At 42.9% G+C, this 17,906-nt stretch overlaps 1 protein-coding gene across 1 annotated transcript in view; it reads right to left on the bottom strand.

The window, feature by feature from the left end:
• The window catches only part of RP1 (RP1 axonemal microtubule associated), a 1,008,071-nt gene that overhangs the window by 829,724 nt on the left and 160,441 nt on the right, over nt 1–17,906 (bottom strand). Inside the window, exon 4 of the mRNA XM_063923729.1 lies at nt 3,654–3,817. Coding sequence (XP_063779799.1) covers nt 3,654–3,817 — 164 coding nt within the window. The remainder of the gene's footprint in view (nt 1–3,653; nt 3,818–17,906) is intronic.

Below are 17,906 nucleotides of genomic sequence, written 5' to 3'. Positions count from 1 at the left end.
AAAAACAATGACTTTGCAGTAAAAGGGATCTACATTTATTCCCAACTAAGGGGATCAATTCCATCCACATGCTGACACATATATTTTTTTGTTTCCCTACAATAATAAGTGCTCAGCAGAAAAATGTATAGGGAAATAATATCTGCAATAATTTAGAATATTTTCCATCTATAAGAAAAATGGCACCTGAATATCTGTATATAATATCTATGCAGTGTTTCATCAGCAGCTTAATCATTAGTGTGACAGGTCTAAGAAAAATGAGACAAACTTCCATGAAGCATGTTTATCCTTGAGCTGTTTTACTCCCAGTCCTTAAAGCATTTCATCTTATTTAAAGGTAAAACCAGCAAACAGGAATACACCTGAAAGGTGACTGAGGAACATTATGATGCCATGGAATTAGCACATAATTTCTTTACATTTAAATAATTTTTAATTACATTTTACTCTAGTGTAATAAAATTGTGCTAACTAAATATTTGTATCAACATTTTTTGTGGCAATACCGACCAATGCACATCAAGCAAAGTCTTTCCATCTTTAGAAGACTGCTTTGGAAGGTATAGAGTAGAGATGACCAGGTCCGGTTCTCTGAGAACCGGACTCACCTGAACTTCCCGTTCCGGGCTGGGATCCGAGTCCGGCTCTGGGTTTCCCACCAGACTCAAAACAAGGCACAACATCATCATCCCACTGTCGGATTCTCACTGGGTTTTGGATTCTATAAAAATGTCGCGTGATCTTCTCCATTTTCACACCGGCTGTGGAGAGTGTACTGAACAGACGTGTTTGTCTCAGTGTTGGTTTGTGCGGCGTGGGGCTGGTGGCTGCCACGGGGGCTGGTGTATCAGTACAGGGGTTCTCTGTCTGTCGTCTACTGTGGGTGAAGGTGATACCACAGAAATATATTTTCATACTCATACACGTATTGTGTGACACTGTGGGTGAATGTGGTACCACAATAATATATCTTATTTTGTACCCATACATGTATTGTGTGACACTGTTTGTGAAAGTAAACCGTACTGTTAGATTATTATCTTTGACTCGTATTGTGACACTGTAGGTGGTACATTTTTTGTACAAATTGTGGTGTGCTGTACCCCACTTGGTTTGTGTTTGTTTATAGATATGAACAATTGAGAGGAGAACAGGAAGCACATACTAGTGCTGCAGGTGCTGCCACCAGTCATGATGATACAAGTCCGTCAACATCATCTACTAAGGACGATGCCCAAGGGCATAGACGGCTTAAGTCAGGGCATGTAAAAGCAAAGAAAAGTTCAAAGTCAAATGAGTGCAATAATAACCAATAAATATTGTTGTCTATGCAATAAAGAGTGTCACCAATGCCCCTTATGATTAATTTCAATTTTAAAAATCAAACAAATTAAATGAAATTACAAATCAATCCTTGCTTCCACTACATACATACTTTACCTCCCTTGTGCCCCTGATCTAGTTATTGATAAAGATCTGTGTCAGACCATTTTTGCTGATTTTGGTTTCAGATTTTCTTTTAATTTACAAAAACAGCTAAATCACATGATTTGGCCTTTTTTTCTGTTCCTAGGGTATTATTAACCCCAATAACATTAATTTCCAGTCATTTCCAGGCAATTTTGACCACAGTACAAACAATGAAAATATATATATTGTTCAATATATATTTTTAGAAGCTGTAACCATCTGTACAGATTATTTTCAGCCTCAGTGTAGGATCAGTTCCTGAAAGTTATGCTTGTCTTGGAGAGGGTAACCACCCATTGGAGTAGTTTGCCAACAAAGGGTGGAGTGCCTCAAGTTGTTTCAGCCAGCTTTACACAAGGTATGTACCATATAAACAAATATGTATGTTTTTGACCAATATACACAACTCATTTTTGCATTGATTAAATATGTTTCAACTTTATTGCAGACATCCTGGCAGAAAGGGAGTGAAATTGCGCCAAGTCCCGGCTGCGGCTCCCTTATAATGAATCCAAAACCCACAAGATCCGACATTGGATGAAAACAATATCGTGAGGTGGTCAAAATTGACTGTAAATGAGTGGAAATTAAGGTTATTGAGGTTAATAATACTGTAGGAACAAAGACATATTAAAATTCTGTGTTTTTAGCTTGTGACTTGCAATAATAAAATATGTTGACAAACAGAAGCGAATCATGGCCCTCATTCCGAGTTGTTCACTCGGTAATTTTCTTCGCATCGCAGCGATTTTCCGCTAATTGCGCATGCGCAATGTCCGCACTGCGACTGCGCCAAGTAAATTTGCTAAGAAGTTTGGTATTTTACTCAAGGCATTACGAGGTTTTTTCTTCGTTCTGGTGATCGTAACATGATTGACAGGAAGTGGGTGTTTCTGGGCGGAAACTGGCCGTTTTATGGGAGTGTGTGAAAAAACGCTGCAGTTTCTGGGAAAAACGCAGGAGTGGCAGGAGAAACGGGGGAGTGTCTGGGCGAACGCTGGGTGTGTTTGTGATGTCAAACCAGGAACGAAACTGACTGAACTGATCGCAGTGGCAGAGTAAGTCCCGAGCTACTCAGAAACTGCTAAGAAATTTCTATGCGCAATTATGAGAATCTTTCGTTCGCAATTTTGCTAAGCTAAGATTCACTCCCAGTAGGCGGCGGCTTAGCCTGTGCAATGCTGCTAAAAGCAGCTTGCGAGCGAACAACTCGGAATGAGGGCCCATGTCCTTCACCACATACCTAAACCTAATTGTGACATATAAATACAATTTTATATTTTTTATTCTGAATTTCTCATTAAGAAACTTTTGGCCTAGGGGTACAGAGAAAACAATTCTGATACTCTAGGTCGCTCAAAAAAGTTTGGGAACCACTGTCTTGGGGGATATAAGTGACTGTGACATTTGCCTAGACTAAACCAAGCACACATGCTTTCATTTCCAACCAGAACGCATATTAATACAGTTACTGCTTGGTCACATTTGCAGTTTTTTTTTTTTAATGGATGCAAATTGGAGCATAATTGTCATCAACTCTGCATAAGGATGTATAGAATAAGAGGCTTGTATGGAGAGATGGATGAACATATTTGCTGTGTCTTCTTAATAATAACTACCCTAGCCGCACCCATGTCACAAGTTAATTAAATATATGGACAGCATTACCATGTGGATAACTGCACCAAAGTATTGCTCTTAACGATAAAGACAAAGATTTACTGCATATTGGGCCTAATTCTGAGTTGATCGCAGCAGGAACTTAGTTAGCAGTTGGTCAAAACCATGAGCACTGCAGGGGGGGGGGAATATAACATTTGCAGAGAGAGTTAGATTTGGGTGTGGTGTGTTCAATCTGCAATCTAAATTGCAGTGTAAAAATAAAGCAGCCAGTATTTACCCTGCACAGAAACAAAATAACCCACCCAAATCTAACTCTCTCTGCACATGTTATATCTGCCTCCCCTGCAGTGCACATGGTTTTGCCCAACTGCTAACAAAGTTCCTGCTGCGATCAACTCAGAATTACCTCCATTGTCTGTAGCAGTCTATCCCATACCAGGCACCTCTGGTGATCATGAAGACAATTGTATTGTTACCATTACCATTTGGTTATGAAAGAACTAACCACCATCCATTGTATGTTTCCTTATTCACCCTAAATGTTTACATTTACATACTTGAAAAGTATCTTCATGGCCACTCTGGAATACATCGTCTTCATTACTATGCAGAAAGACAGGCACTGATGCTCTGATATGTCCATAAAATATGATGTACACTTGAGACGTGGTCCCAGCAGAAGGCATTTCACTAGTGAAAACTGATACTTTCCATTTTCCAGCTAAAAGACAAAACAAAAATTAATATAAATGAATTAATAAAACTATTAACAGACATTTTAACTTACACAAAAATGTTGATTTTTTTTTCATAATGTGGCTTGATGCATCTATTAGATATTGTATGCTGTACCTCTGTACAGGCTGAGCAAAAAGCAAAAAGATTTTGGGACTGCCTTCCATCATCATTTTTCCTCTGGATCCCGTCACCCCCCACTGATGTGTTCACAGGCCGACCGCCTCGCATGCACAGAGCTTTTTCCCCTAACAACATTTTCATACCAAAATTACATTTTATGTCTTTTATTTTTTTAAATATGCCATGTAATAACACAGAAGAAAATGTCTACAATGTATTTATTATTATTATTATTATTATTATTATATTATCATCATTATACACTAACCTTTTGATTTGTACAATAGATAGACTTTTTATTATTTTTACAAACAATGTTAGAAGAGTTGTACTACATTTTATTGTATTTTTTATTTTATTTTTTTATTTAGCTTCTTAAGCACACTGGTGCTTGTTTTGTACAATTGATATTATATTTTTATGTTTGCTTATTGATATGCACTTCTGGGAAAACATGTAAAAAAACTTTTTCAGGGAATTCTTTCTGGAGGAAGGGTTCTGGCACTAAAACAATGTAATTGAAAATATTGGTAATTCTTTCTAGAGGAAGGGTTCTGGCAATAAAACAATGTGATTTTAAAATTGGTTTCTTCAGTAAGAATACATTTATTTTATTTGCCTCCTTTTTCCTATGCTTTATACTGAAAAAGTGATAAATTCAGCTTTAATTTCATAATGTAAACTAATATAAAGCACGGTGCTGGTATACACTGGAGTAGGAAACTTGCTATGACCATATCCCTCAAATGTTGGTGCAAATATGAAAGGCCTACACCACCATCCATTCCGCATGACAACTCAAGGTTCTTTTAGGGTGATGAGAGGGTTCCTTTAAATGGCCCAAGACTTCTGAAGCATTAGACATGCTGCCAGGGATATGTGGCATGACGCTTGGTTGTGTGATCAGCACAACTAATGTAACATTTTTGTGTGTGTGCACTACTTGTCCCGATTTGCATCAGGCCAAAATTGGGAGGTCTCCTGCAACACTGAGCTCTTGTGATTATTCAGAGCCAATGTAATCAAAGCAGGTAGAATATTGGTGTCACAGGATGATTTCCAGGAGCACTGTAAACATTCTCCAGATAGTGGTTGATCTAGAAGGTTGGTGATCTGCCTGTCTGGGCCCTTCAGTTGTTTCTTAAATACAGTCAAGAATAACCATGAAACAAACTTTGGCTGTTTCTCAACCATTAGGTCCAGCCATTTGACTAGCAATGTCACACCCAGTAGCACACAGATTGGGACATGGAGCTGGGCATCACACAAATCAGAATAGTGGGGGTTCATACTAGTGATGAGCAGATTCGGTTTTACTCGGTTTTACTCGGTTCTCAAAACGGCATCTTATTGGCTATCCAAAACACGTGACATCCGTGAGCCAATAAGATGCCATTTTGAGAACCGAGTAAAACCGAATCCGCTCATCACTAGTTCATACACTCCTAATGATAGATGGCAGGATCTTTACAGGAATCAGAGTGTAGGAGAGGGTAAGATTCTGGTAAATCACCACCTTAAAAAAAATCTGGATACACCCTTTTCAGAACATGGGCTGTTACTATGCATGAATATTTATAGTATATGGCCAACTTCATGCAGACATGTAAAAAGCAAACTACAACAAGTACATCAAGCCTAATAACAGGACCAGAGTACTTAAATTATTGCTTTGGCTCTCAGGAAAAGAGAAGCTTGCTGTAGTTCCATGTCACAGTTAGCCTCAGTTACTGTTAATATTATTATTGTTGATTTGCAAAGTGCCACAGTGCTCTACAGAGCTGGATAGTGGGGAAAACAAGGAATGCATAAACCAGTGGCATATAGGGTAACTATAAATGTAGGCATCACAACAAACAATAGAGAAGGAGGTAGGGAAGAAGACGTTGGAACCCAGCAGTAACATATTGAGTAATGTCAAGTGTTGAGTATCCATTGATGGAAAAAGCCACAGATGCTGCTGAGTTGTGCTGAACACTTGAGAAGTACAGCTAAGTCAAGTGTTGTCATCCTGATATGTCAGGTTATGAACAGTCGATTTTAACTAAGACAAACATCAGAAGAAGAGATTATAAGCCAGTACTAATCAGTGTGTCCACTCTGGAGATTAATTATGTGATGTGTTAACTGATTAAAGAGACCAAGAGCTGAGCTGGAAAGAAAACATATACTAAAGGAGATTGTTCATCAGAAAGAGATGGTCTGGCTCCCATTTATTGCATATTATCCAAGGCATACCTGTCACTCATAAGGGGGAATTCAATTGCAGGCGATAACCCATTTCTTACGTGAAAAGTAGTTATCACCCGAATCAATTGCATGAGATAACTCTTCATAGGGTTTAACACAATTTTTTTCACCACTTCCTGAGCAAGTAAAAATGTCGGGACTTGGTTCAGAACCCTTGGGACACCCCCTGTAATGATTAATTAGCCACTTAGAATTTTTTAATTATCTTAATTTGGCCAATAAGGTCATCTCATTTTTGGTGTAAAAACGTCCAAAATGCTGGAAAATAGGTTAATTGATGTGGGACAGGTATATGGGGGTGCTGTATGAGTGGGGCAGGTGTTTTTTTGTAGGTGGGTGTTAGAGGTGTTTTTTGAAGGTGTTTTAAAAGTGGCTTAAAATGATCCACAGCAAGTATACTGACAGGCATTTCTATAAACCATTAATTTAAGTAGAGCATTTATTTATCAGAGAAACACTTGCTTTCTATAATTTTTTCACAGATTTGTTCACATCTTTATCACGTTTATATCGCAAGTAATCGCAGGTGTCACTGGAACTAAGTGGAGAACTGCTGTATACCACTGTGGCACACTAACACAGTCCCAAGATGCTCCAGATGCTCAGTAGTAGCCTCGGTAGCCATCTTGGTACAGAGAATGAAGCTTCCCTTGAAGTGTAGCAACATGGAGTCTGAGCAATAGCAAACTCCACTTTTAACAAGTAAGACATGCATCTCCCATGGATAAACAGTGGTTGCTCATGTAACATTGGGCATAAGAAAAACACATTGATAAATAGACAAAGAGAAGAAGGGAACATACACAAGACGTGGGGAAAATGATAGGCTAAAGAGAATACAGTTACTTTTATCAGTTTAAGGGTTTCTGTGACTAGATTAATAAAGTAAATAAAAAATGAGAATGCCAAATTATACTAGATTAATGCGGTTTGAGAACATGTGAAAGTGCTTGGATTTTCTACAGTAAAACCATAAGAAAAGGCAGGTACTCATGGATGACATGGTTTATTTACTAGAGATGAGCGGGTTCGGTTCCTCGGAATCCGAACCCGCCCGAACTTCATGTTTTTTTTCACGGGTCCGAGCGACTCGGATCTTCCCGCCTTGCTCGGTTAACCCGAGCGCGCCCGAACGTCATCATGACGCTGTCGGATTCTCGCGAGGCTCGGATTCTATCGCGAGACTCGGATTCTATATAAGGAGCCGCGCGTCGCCGCCATTTTCACTCGTGCATTGAGATTGATAGGGAGAGGACGTGTCTGGCGTCCTCTCCATTAGAATAGAGATAGATTAGATAGAGAGAGAGAGATTGTGCAGAGTCGCAGACAGAGTTAGTTTACCACAGTCAGTGACCAGTGCAGTTGCTAGTTAACTTTTATTTAATATAATATATCCGTTCACTTCTCTCTGCTATATCCGTTCTCTGCCTGAAAAAAAAAACGATACACAGCACAGTCAGTCACACAGTGTGACTCAGTCTGTGTGCACTCAGCTCAGCCCAGTGTGCTGCACAGTCATCAATGTATAAATTAAAAGCTTATAATTAATTGTGGGGGAGACTGGGGAGCACTGCAGGTTGTTAGCAGGAGCCAGGAGTACAATTATATTAATTAACAGTGCACACTTTTGCTGCAGGAGTGGTGACCAGTGCCTGACCACCAGTATAGTATTGTTGTATACTACTAATATCTCTTTAAATATCAACCAGTCTATATTAGCAGCAGACACAGTACAGTGCGGTAGTTCACGGCTGTGGCTACCTCTGTGTCGGCACACGGCAGGCAGTCCGTCCGACCAGAATTGTATTATTTATTATTATATACCTACCACCTAACCGTGGTTTTTTTTTCATTCTTTATACCGTCATAGTGTCATCCTAATTGTTACGAGTATACTACTATCTCTTTATCAACCAGTGTACAGTGCGGTAGTTCACGGCTGTGGCTACCTCTGTGTCGGCACACGGCAGGCAGTCCGTCCGACCAGAATTGTATTATTTATTATTATATACCTACCACCTAACCGTGGTTTTTTTTTCATTCTTTATACCGTCATAGTGTCATCCTAATTGTTACGAGTATACTACTATCTCTTTATCAACCAGTGTACAGTGCGGTAGTTCACGGCTGTGGCTACCTCTGTGTCGGCACACGGCAGGCAGTCCGTCCGACCAGAATTGTATTATTTATTATTATATACCTACCACCTAACCGTGGTTTTTTTTTTCATTCTTTATACCGTCATAGTGTCATCCTAATTGTTACGAGTATACTACTATCTCTTTATCAACCAGTGTACAGTGCGGTAGTTCACGGCTGTGGCTACCTCTGTGTCGGCACACGGCAGGCAGTCCGTCCGACCAGAATTGTATTATTTATTATTATATACCTACCACCTAACCGTGGTTTTTTTTTTCATTCTTTATACCGTCATAGTGTCATCCTAATTGTTACGAGTATACTACTATCTCTTTATCAACCAGTGTACAGTGCGGTAGTTCACGGCTGTGGCTACCTCTGTGTCGGCACACGGCAGGCAGTCCGTCCGACCAGAATTGTATTATTTATTATTATATACCTACCACCTAACCGTGGTTTTTTTTTCATTCTTTATACCGTCATAGTGTCATCCTAATTGTTACGAGTATACTACTATCTCTTTATCAACCAGTGTACAGTGCGGTAGTTCACGGCTGTGGCTACCTCTGTGTCGGCACACGGCAGGCAGTCCGTCCGACCAGAATTGTATTATTTATTATTATATACCTACCACCTAACCGTGGTTTTTTTTTCATTCTTTATACCGTCATAGTGTCATCCTAATTGTTACGAGTATACTACTATCTCTTTATCAACCAGTGTACAGTGCGGTAGTTCACGGCTGTGGCTACCTCTGTGTCGGCACACGGCAGGCAGTCCGTCCGACCAGAATTGTATTATTTATTATTATATACCTACCACCTAACCGTGGTTTTTTTTTTCATTCTTTATACCGTCATAGTGTCATCCTAATTGTTACGAGTATACTACTATCTCTTTATCAACCAGTGTACAGTGCGGTAGTTCACGGCTGTGGCTACCTCTGTGTCGGCACACGGCAGGCAGTCCGTCCGACCAGAATTGTATTATTTATTATTATATACCTACCACCTAACCGTGGTTTTTTTTTCATTCTTTATACCGTCATAGTGTCATCCTAATTGTTACGAGTATACTACTATCTCTTTATCAACCAGTGTACAGTGCGGTAGTTCACGGCTGTGGCTACCTCTGTGTCGGCACACGGCAGGCAGTCCGTCCGACCAGAATTGTATTATTTATTATTATATACCTACCACCTAACCGTGGTTTTTTTTTCATTCTTTATACCGTCATAGTGTCATCCTAATTGTTACGAGTATACTACTATCTCTTTATCAACCAGTGTACAGTGCGGTAGTTCACGGCTGTGGCTACCTCTGTGTCGGCAGTCGGCAGGCAGTCCGTCCATCCATAATTGTATTATTATTATAATATATACCACCTAACCGTGGTTTTTTTATACCACCTAACCATGGCAGTCCGTCCATAATTGTATACTAGTATCCAATCCATCCATCTCCATTGTTTACCTGAGGTGCCTTTTAGTTCTGCCTATAAAATATGGAGAACAAAAAAGTTGAGGTTCCAAAATTAGGGAAAGATCAAGATCCACTTCCACCTCGTGCTGAAGCTGCTGCCACTAGTCATGGCCGAGACGATGAAATGCCAGCAACGTCGTCTGCCAAGGCCGATGCCCAATGTCATAGTACAGAGCATGTCAAATCCAAAACACCAAATATCAGAAAAAAAAGGACTCCAAAACCTAAAATAAAATTGTCGGAGGAGAAGCGTAAACTTGCCAATATGCCATTTACCACACGGAGTGGCAAGGAACGGCTGAGGCCCTGGCCTATGTTCATGGCTAGTGGTTCAGCTTCACATGAGGATGGAAGCACTCAGCCTCTCGCTAGAAAACTGAAAAGACTCAAGCTGGCAAAAGCACCGCAAAGAACTGTGCGTTCTTTGAAATCCCAAATCCACAAGGAGAGTCCAATTGTGTCGTTTGCGATGCCTGACCTTCCCAACACTGGACGTGAAGAGCATGCGCCTTCCACTATTTGCATGCCCCCTGCAAGTGCTGGAAGGAGCACCCGCAGTCCAGTTCCTGATAGTCAGATTGAAGATGTCAGTGTTGAAGTCCACCAGGATGAGGAGGATATGGGTGTTGCTGGCGCTGGGGAGGAAATTGACAAGGAGGATTCTGATGGTGAGGTGGTTTGTTTAAGTCAGGCACCCGGGGAGACACCTGTTGTCCGTGGGAGGAATATGGCCGTTGACATGCCAGGTGAAAATACCAAAAAAATCAGCTCTTCGGTGTGGAGGTATTTCACCACAAATGCGGACAACAGGTGTCAAGCCGTGTGTTCCCTTTGTCAAGCTGTAATAAGTAGGGGTAAGGACGTTAACCACCTCGGAACATCCTCCCTTATACGTCACCTGCAGCGCATTCATAATAAGTCAGTGACAAGTTCAAAAACTTTGGGTGACAGCGGAAGCAGTCCACTGACCAGTAAATCCCTTCCTCTTGTAACCAAGCTCACGCAAACCACCCCACCAACTCCCTCAGTGTCAATTTCCTCCTTCCCCAGGAATGCCAATAGTCCTGCAGGCCATGTCACTGGCAAGTCTGACGAGTCCTCTCCTGCCTGGGATTCCTCCGATGCATCCTTGCGTGTAACGCCTACTGCTGCTGGCGCTGCTGTTGTTGCCGCTGGGAGTCGATGGTCATCCCAGAGGGGAAGTCGTAAGCCCACTTGTACTACTTCCAGTAAGCAATTGACTGTTCAACAGTCCTTTGCGAGGAAGATGAAATATCACAGCAGTCATCCTACTGCAAAGCGGATAACTGAGGCCTTGGCATCCTGGGTGGTGAGAAACGTGGTTCCGGTATCCATCATTACTGCAGAGCCAACTAGAGACTTGTTGGAGGTACTGTGTCCCCGGTACCAAATACCATCTAGGTTCCATTTCTCTAGGCAGGCGATACCGAAAATGTACACAGACCTCAGAAAAAGAGTCACCAGTGTCCTAAAAAATGCAGCTGTACCCAATGTCCACTTAACCACGGACATGTGGACAAGTGGAGCAGGGCAGGGTCAGGACTATATGACTGTGACAGCCCACTGGGTAGATGTATGGACTCCCGCCGCAAGAACAGCAGCGGCGGCACCAGTAGCAGCATCTCGCAAACGCCAACTCTTTCCTAGGCAGGCTACGCTTTGTATCACCGCTTTCCAGAATACGCACACAGCTGAAAACCTCTTACGGCAACTGAGGAAGATCATCGCGGAATGGCTTACCCCAATTGGACTCTCCTGTGGATTTGTGGCATCGGACAACGCCAGCAATATTGTGTGTGCATTAAATCTGGGCCAATTCCAGCACGTCCCATGTTTTGCACATACCTTGAATTTGGTGGTGCAGAATTTTTTAAAAAACGACAGGGCCGTGCAAGAGATGCTGTCGGTGGCCAGAAGAATTGCGGGACACTTTCGGCGTACAGGCACCACGTACAGAAAACTGGAGCACCACCAAAAACTACTGAACCTGCCCTGCCATCATCTGAAGCAAGAAGTGGTAACGAGGTGGAATTCAACCCTCTATATGCTTCAGAGGTTGGAGGAGCAGCAAAAGGCCATTCAAGCCTATACAATTGAGCACGATATAGTAGGTGGAATGCACCTGTCTCAAGTGCAGTGGAGAATGATTTCAACGTTGTGCAAGGTTCTGATGCCCTTTGAACTTGCCACACGTGAAGTCAGTTCAGACACTGCCAGCCTGAGTCAGGTCATTCCCCTCATCAGGCTTTTGCAGAAGAAGCTGGAGGCATTGAAGGAGGAGCTAACACGGAGCGATTCCGCTAGGCATGTGGGACTTGTGGATGCAGCCCTTAATTCGCTTAACAAGGATTCACGGGTGGTCAATCTGTTGAAATCAGAGCACTACATTTTGGCCACCGTGCTCGATCCTAGATTTAAAGCCTACCTTGGATCTCTCTTTCCGGCAGACACAGGTCTGCTGGGGTTGAAAGACCTGCTGGTGACAAAATTGTCAAGTCAAGCGGAACGCGACCTGTCAACATCTCCTCCTTCACATTCTCCCGCAACTGGGGGTGCGAGGAAAAGGCTCAGAATTCCGAGCCCACCCGCTGGCGGTGATGCAGGGCAGTCTGGAGCGACTGCTGATGCTGACATCTGGTCCGGACTGAAGGACCTGACAACGATTACGGACATGTCGTCTACTGTCACTGCATATGATTCTCTCAACATTGATAGAATGGTGGAGGATTATATGAGTGACCGCATCCAAGTAGGCACGTCACACAGTCCGTACTTATACTGGCAGGAAAAAGAGGCAATTTGGAGGCCCTTGCACAAACTGGCTTTATTCTACCTAAGTTGCCCTCCCACAAGTGTGTACTCCGAAAGAGTGTTTAGTGCCGCCGCTCACCTTGTCAGCAATCGGCGTACGAGGTTACATCCAGAAAATGTGGAGAAGATGATGTTCATTAAAATGAATTATAATCAATTCCTCCGCGGAGACATTGACCAGCAGCAATTGCCTCCACAAAGTACACAGGGAGCTGAGATGGTGGATTCCAGTGGGGACGAATTGATAATCTGTGAGGAGGGGGATGTACACGGTGATATATCGGAGGGTGAAGATGAGGTGGACATCTTGCCTCTGTAGAGCCAGTTTGTGCAAGGAGAGATTAATTGCTTCTTTTTTGGGGGGGGTCCAAACCAACCCGTCATATCAGTCACAGTCGTGTGGCAGACCCTGTCACTGAAATGATGGGTTGGTTAAAGTGTGCATGTCCTGTTTTGTTTATACAACATAAGGGTGGGTGGGAGGGCCCAAGGATAATTCCATCTTGCACCTCTTTTTTCTTTTCTTTTTCTTTGCATCATGTGCTGATTGGGGTGGGTTTTTTGGAAGGGACACCCTGCGTGACACTGCAGTGCCACTCCTAGATGGGCCCGGTGTTTGTGTCGGCCACTAGGGTCGCTAATCTTACTCACACAGCTACCTCGTTGCGCCTCTTTTTTTCTTTGCGTCATGTGCTGTTTGGGGAGGGTTTTTTGGAAGGGACATCCTGCGTGACACTGCAGTGCCACTCCTAGATGTGCCCGGTGTTTGTGTCGGCCACTAGGGTCGCTAATCTTACTCACACAGTCAGCTACCTCATTGCGCCTCTTTTTTTCTTTGCGTCATGTGCTGTTTGGGGAGGGTTTTTTGGAAGGGCCATCCTGCGTGACACTGCAGTGCCACTCCTAGATGGGCCCGGTGTTTGTGTCGGCCACTAGGGTCGCTAATCTTACTCACACAGCTACCTCATTGCGCCTCTTTTTTTCTTTGCGTCATGTGCTGTTTGGGGAGGGTTTTTTGGAAGGGACATCCTGCGTGACACTGCAGTGCCACTCCTAGATGGGCCCGGTGTTTGTGTCGGCCACTAGGGTCGCTTATCTTACTCACACAGCGACCTCGGTGCAAATTTTAGGACTAAAAATAATATTGTGAGGTGTGAGGTATTCAGAATAGACTGAAAATGAGTGTAAATTATGGTTTTTGAGGTTAATAATACTTTGGGATCAAAATGACCCCCAAATTCTATGATTTAAGCTGTTTTTTAGTGTTTTTTGAAAAAAACACCCGAATCCAAAACACACCCGAATCCGACAAAAAAAATTCGGTGAGGTTTTGCCAAAACGCGTTCGAACCCAAAACACGGCCGCGGAACCGAACCCAAAACCAAAACACAAAACCCGAAAAATTTCAGGCGCTCATCTCTATTATTTACATGAATTGGGGGATGGACATTGACCATTGATGATTTGTAAACATTGAGGGTTTTACACCAATGGTAAATGGTTTTGCCCTTTGATGGTGGACATAAAATGTTTCTCCGTCTTTGATGGTAAAAAGACATGGTATTTTTTTAAGGTGCAGGAGTGGGATGTACTTGGCATCCCAACAATCAGGAAGCCAGCTTTCAGAAGACCGGCATCGGAATCCCAAAACTGCTGAGAATCCCAATGCCAGAATCCCGACAGTCACAATCCCAAATGTAAGTATGAGGGGAAGATTAGGATTAGGCTGTGGGAGAGGAGGTTAGGGTTAGGCACTAGGGGGAGAATTAGGGTTAGGCTGTGGGAGGGGAGAGTTATAGTTAGGCTGCAGGAGTTGACAGTTAGGGATAGGCTGTGGATAGGTGGGTTATTGGGAGGGTAGCAGAGCCGGTCATAGGCATAGGCAAACTAGGCAATTGCCTAGGGCATTTGATATGCCTAGGGGCATCAGCAGCTTCTGCTGATTAAAATGATATGCGACATGCCTATATTCTGTGTGTAGCATTTCATATGCAGATACAGCCACAGTCTCATACAGTATATTGGCATGCTGCATATCATTTTAATCAGCAGAAGCTGCTTGTGCATCCTAGCCACATAGCAATGCAAATAAGGTGCATTTTCATTACAAAAAGTGCCCGATGTTAGCATTGAGGCAAGATTTATGAGGACACATCTGTATCCAAGCAGAGGCAGAGGTCACAGTGTTAGTGGCAGTGTGAGTGCTCTGTGCATGTGAGTGGGTTGGTTGTGCAGTAGTGTTCAGAATATGTGTAAGGAGCATTATGTGTGTCATGTAAAAATGCATTAATAATGTGCAACATATGTGTAAGGGGCACTATGTGTGTCATTATGTGTATAAGGGCATTAATAATGCGCGGCATATGTGTAAGAGGGTACTACTGTATGTGTGTCATTATGTGTATAGGGGCACTAATAATGTGCAGCAAATGTGTAGAGGGCACTATGTGTGTCATTATATGTATAAGGGCATTAATAATGTGCGGCATATGTGTAAGGGACATTATGTATAAAAAGGCATTAATAAAGGTTGTCATAATGTGTAATGCGCATTATGTTTATAAGGACATTAATAATGTGTCTCATATGTGTAAGGGGCATTACTCTGTGGCATTATGTGTATAAGGTGCTCTACTATGTGGCGTTGCGTATAGAAAGGGCACTACTGTGTCGTCTAATGTGAATAAAGAGCAATAGGGTGTGGTGTAATGTGAATAAGGAGCAATTTAGTGTGATGTAATGTGAATAAGGGGCTCTACTGTGAGGAGTAACGTTTATAAGGTAAAATGATACTACTATGGGATGTAATATGAATTATGGACACTATCACATGATCAAATGTGAATAAAGTTGCAGTACTATGTAGCGTAATTGGAATTGGGGTTACTATTGTGTGGCCATGCCCCTTGCCAGCAAAAGCACTCCCCTTTTTGGGCTGAGCACCAAATGTGGGAACTGTTTCTATTTAAAATATAGGGGGTACAAACACCAAATAAAGGACTGCTATGGGTGAGGGGTGATGGTGCTGGGAAAGCGGTGCAAGGTCAGAGGCGGAACCAGCGGTGGTGCTAGGGGGCACCAGCTAAAATCTTGCCTAGGGCATCATATTGGTTAGGGCCGGCTCTGGAGGGTAGGGTGTATAGTTAGCATACTTACCTAAATGTGTTAGGATTCTAACCGTCAGGATGCTGCTGTTGGTATTCTGACCACCAGCATCCCATACCCAATTTGCAGGAGCATAGAGTTTAGTTTCACCCCCAGGGCTCTGTCCCCAGCACTTGCTTAATTTCATAGGTGACATGGTTTATTTATATGAATTAGGGATGAACATTGACCATCGATGGTTAGTAAACATTGAGGATTTTCCCACAAATAAAATGTATTTCTTTAAGGTGCAGAAGTGGGATGTAGTTGGCATCCTGACAATCAGGAATTCGGCAGTCGGAAGACCGGCATCGGAATCCGTATATGGCTCAGAATCCCAGTGCTGGAATCCCGACAGTCACAATCCCGAATATACGTATGAGGGGTAGGTTAGGATTAGGCTGCATGTGGCGTGGGTTAAGGTTAGGCTGCAGGAGGGGATGGTTATAGTTAGGCTATGGATATCGAGGGTTAGTGGGAGGGTAAGGTGCATAGTTAGCCTACTCATTTAAATGTGTCGGGATTCTAACAGGATGCTGCTGTTGGTAATCTGGCCACCACCATCCTGACTGTCGGTATTCCGTACCAAACTTGCAGGAGCATAGAGTTTAGCTTCGTCCCCAGCACTCTGTCACCAGCACCCTGCTTAATCCCACCCCCTTCTCCGAGTGCCCCACCAGATAAGCCTGCCCCTAGTTGGAATGCCCATTCATGGGTAAAACCATTTATGGTTTTCCATAGATGGTTTCATGCTATTAATGTAAAGCATAGATGGCACCATTGATGGAGATCTCTTCATTGGGGATCTTTGACATGAATAGAATAAAGTTTCAAACATATGAAATAACTCACAGTACCTCTTCTGTTTGGCTGCATAATGACAGAATTCTACCTTATATGTAGACATGCCAAACTATCCTTTCCTCTCTACCCTTCTTATCTGCTCTGCACATATGGATAGTTAGCTTTCATGGACCAGTGTCTTCTAGGGGAGACTAATGATAAGTGTGGGGATGGTATTATTATAGTCATTAGGTCGCCATTTACAATGTCAATATTCTAAGGGGGTTATCCAATTACAGCCGATTCAATTTCCGATGAAAACAGCAAGCTATCGTGATTAATGACTGATGGTCATCATTGTGATACACTATTACAGGCTGTTTTCATCGGACGAAAACAGACCAGCAATCACATGAAAACACATGGTATTGGGTATAAGTCTCCAATCCCTTGAGCTGTTGCAGCATTGAGGTCCGCATATCGCGGATTATGCTTCGGGTGCATAAGGCACCTGAAGCATAATCAGCAATAAGTGTCAGCATCAGGGGGAGGAGCACGCTGCATCGGGGCTAATAGGATAGCCCCCAGCGATACACTGACCCACTGTTATTGACCATGTGTAATTGGATATCCCCCATAATGTTAATACTACAATGTTGACAGCTATGATGTCGCTATTGTTAAAATGTTAGGGGGAGGGATTAGGGTTAGGGAATGCTTAGCGGAAGGATGGAGGAGCGGATGTAAGACACAAGTGATGGTTACATGACCACCAGCCCTAGAGGTCCTAATAGAGGTGCGGCCTGATGAAGGGATGGGGGTCTGTTGAGGGGGCGGGATCCCTCCTCATAGGGGGCCTAATTCAGACCTGATCGTAGCAGCAAATTTGTTAGCAGCTGGGCAAAACCATGTGCACTGCAGGAGGGGGGGGGGAGATATAACATGTGCAGAGAGAGTTAGATTTGGGCGGGTTATTTTGTTTCTGTGCAGGGTAAATACTGGCTGCTTTATTTTAACACTGCAATTTAGATTTCAGTTTTAACACACCCCACCCAAATCTAACTTTCTCTGCATATGTTATATCTGCCCCCCCTGCAGTGCACATGGTTTTGCCCATCTGCTAACAAATTTGCAGCTACGATCAGGTCTGAATTAGGCCCAGGGCCTGATTGTATGTAATTGTGGCCCTGCCTTACTTTTTTACTGCAGTTGTGTCTGAGAGTGTGGTGCTAAATTAATTGCGTGTGGGTTCAATGTGACAAACAAGGTCTCTAAAATAGAGGTGAGCCCCTCTTCTGAAATGCACTCCCTGAACTCCAGGTG

The sequence above is a fragment of the Pseudophryne corroboree genome, chromosome 5, assembly GCF_028390025.1.
Source record: "Pseudophryne corroboree isolate aPseCor3 chromosome 5, aPseCor3.hap2, whole genome shotgun sequence".
Taxonomy (NCBI): Eukaryota; Metazoa; Chordata; class Amphibia; order Anura; family Myobatrachidae; genus Pseudophryne; species Pseudophryne corroboree.
The sequence above is the reverse complement of the archived record's forward strand: the minus strand, read 5'-3'. Positions and strand labels throughout refer to the sequence as shown.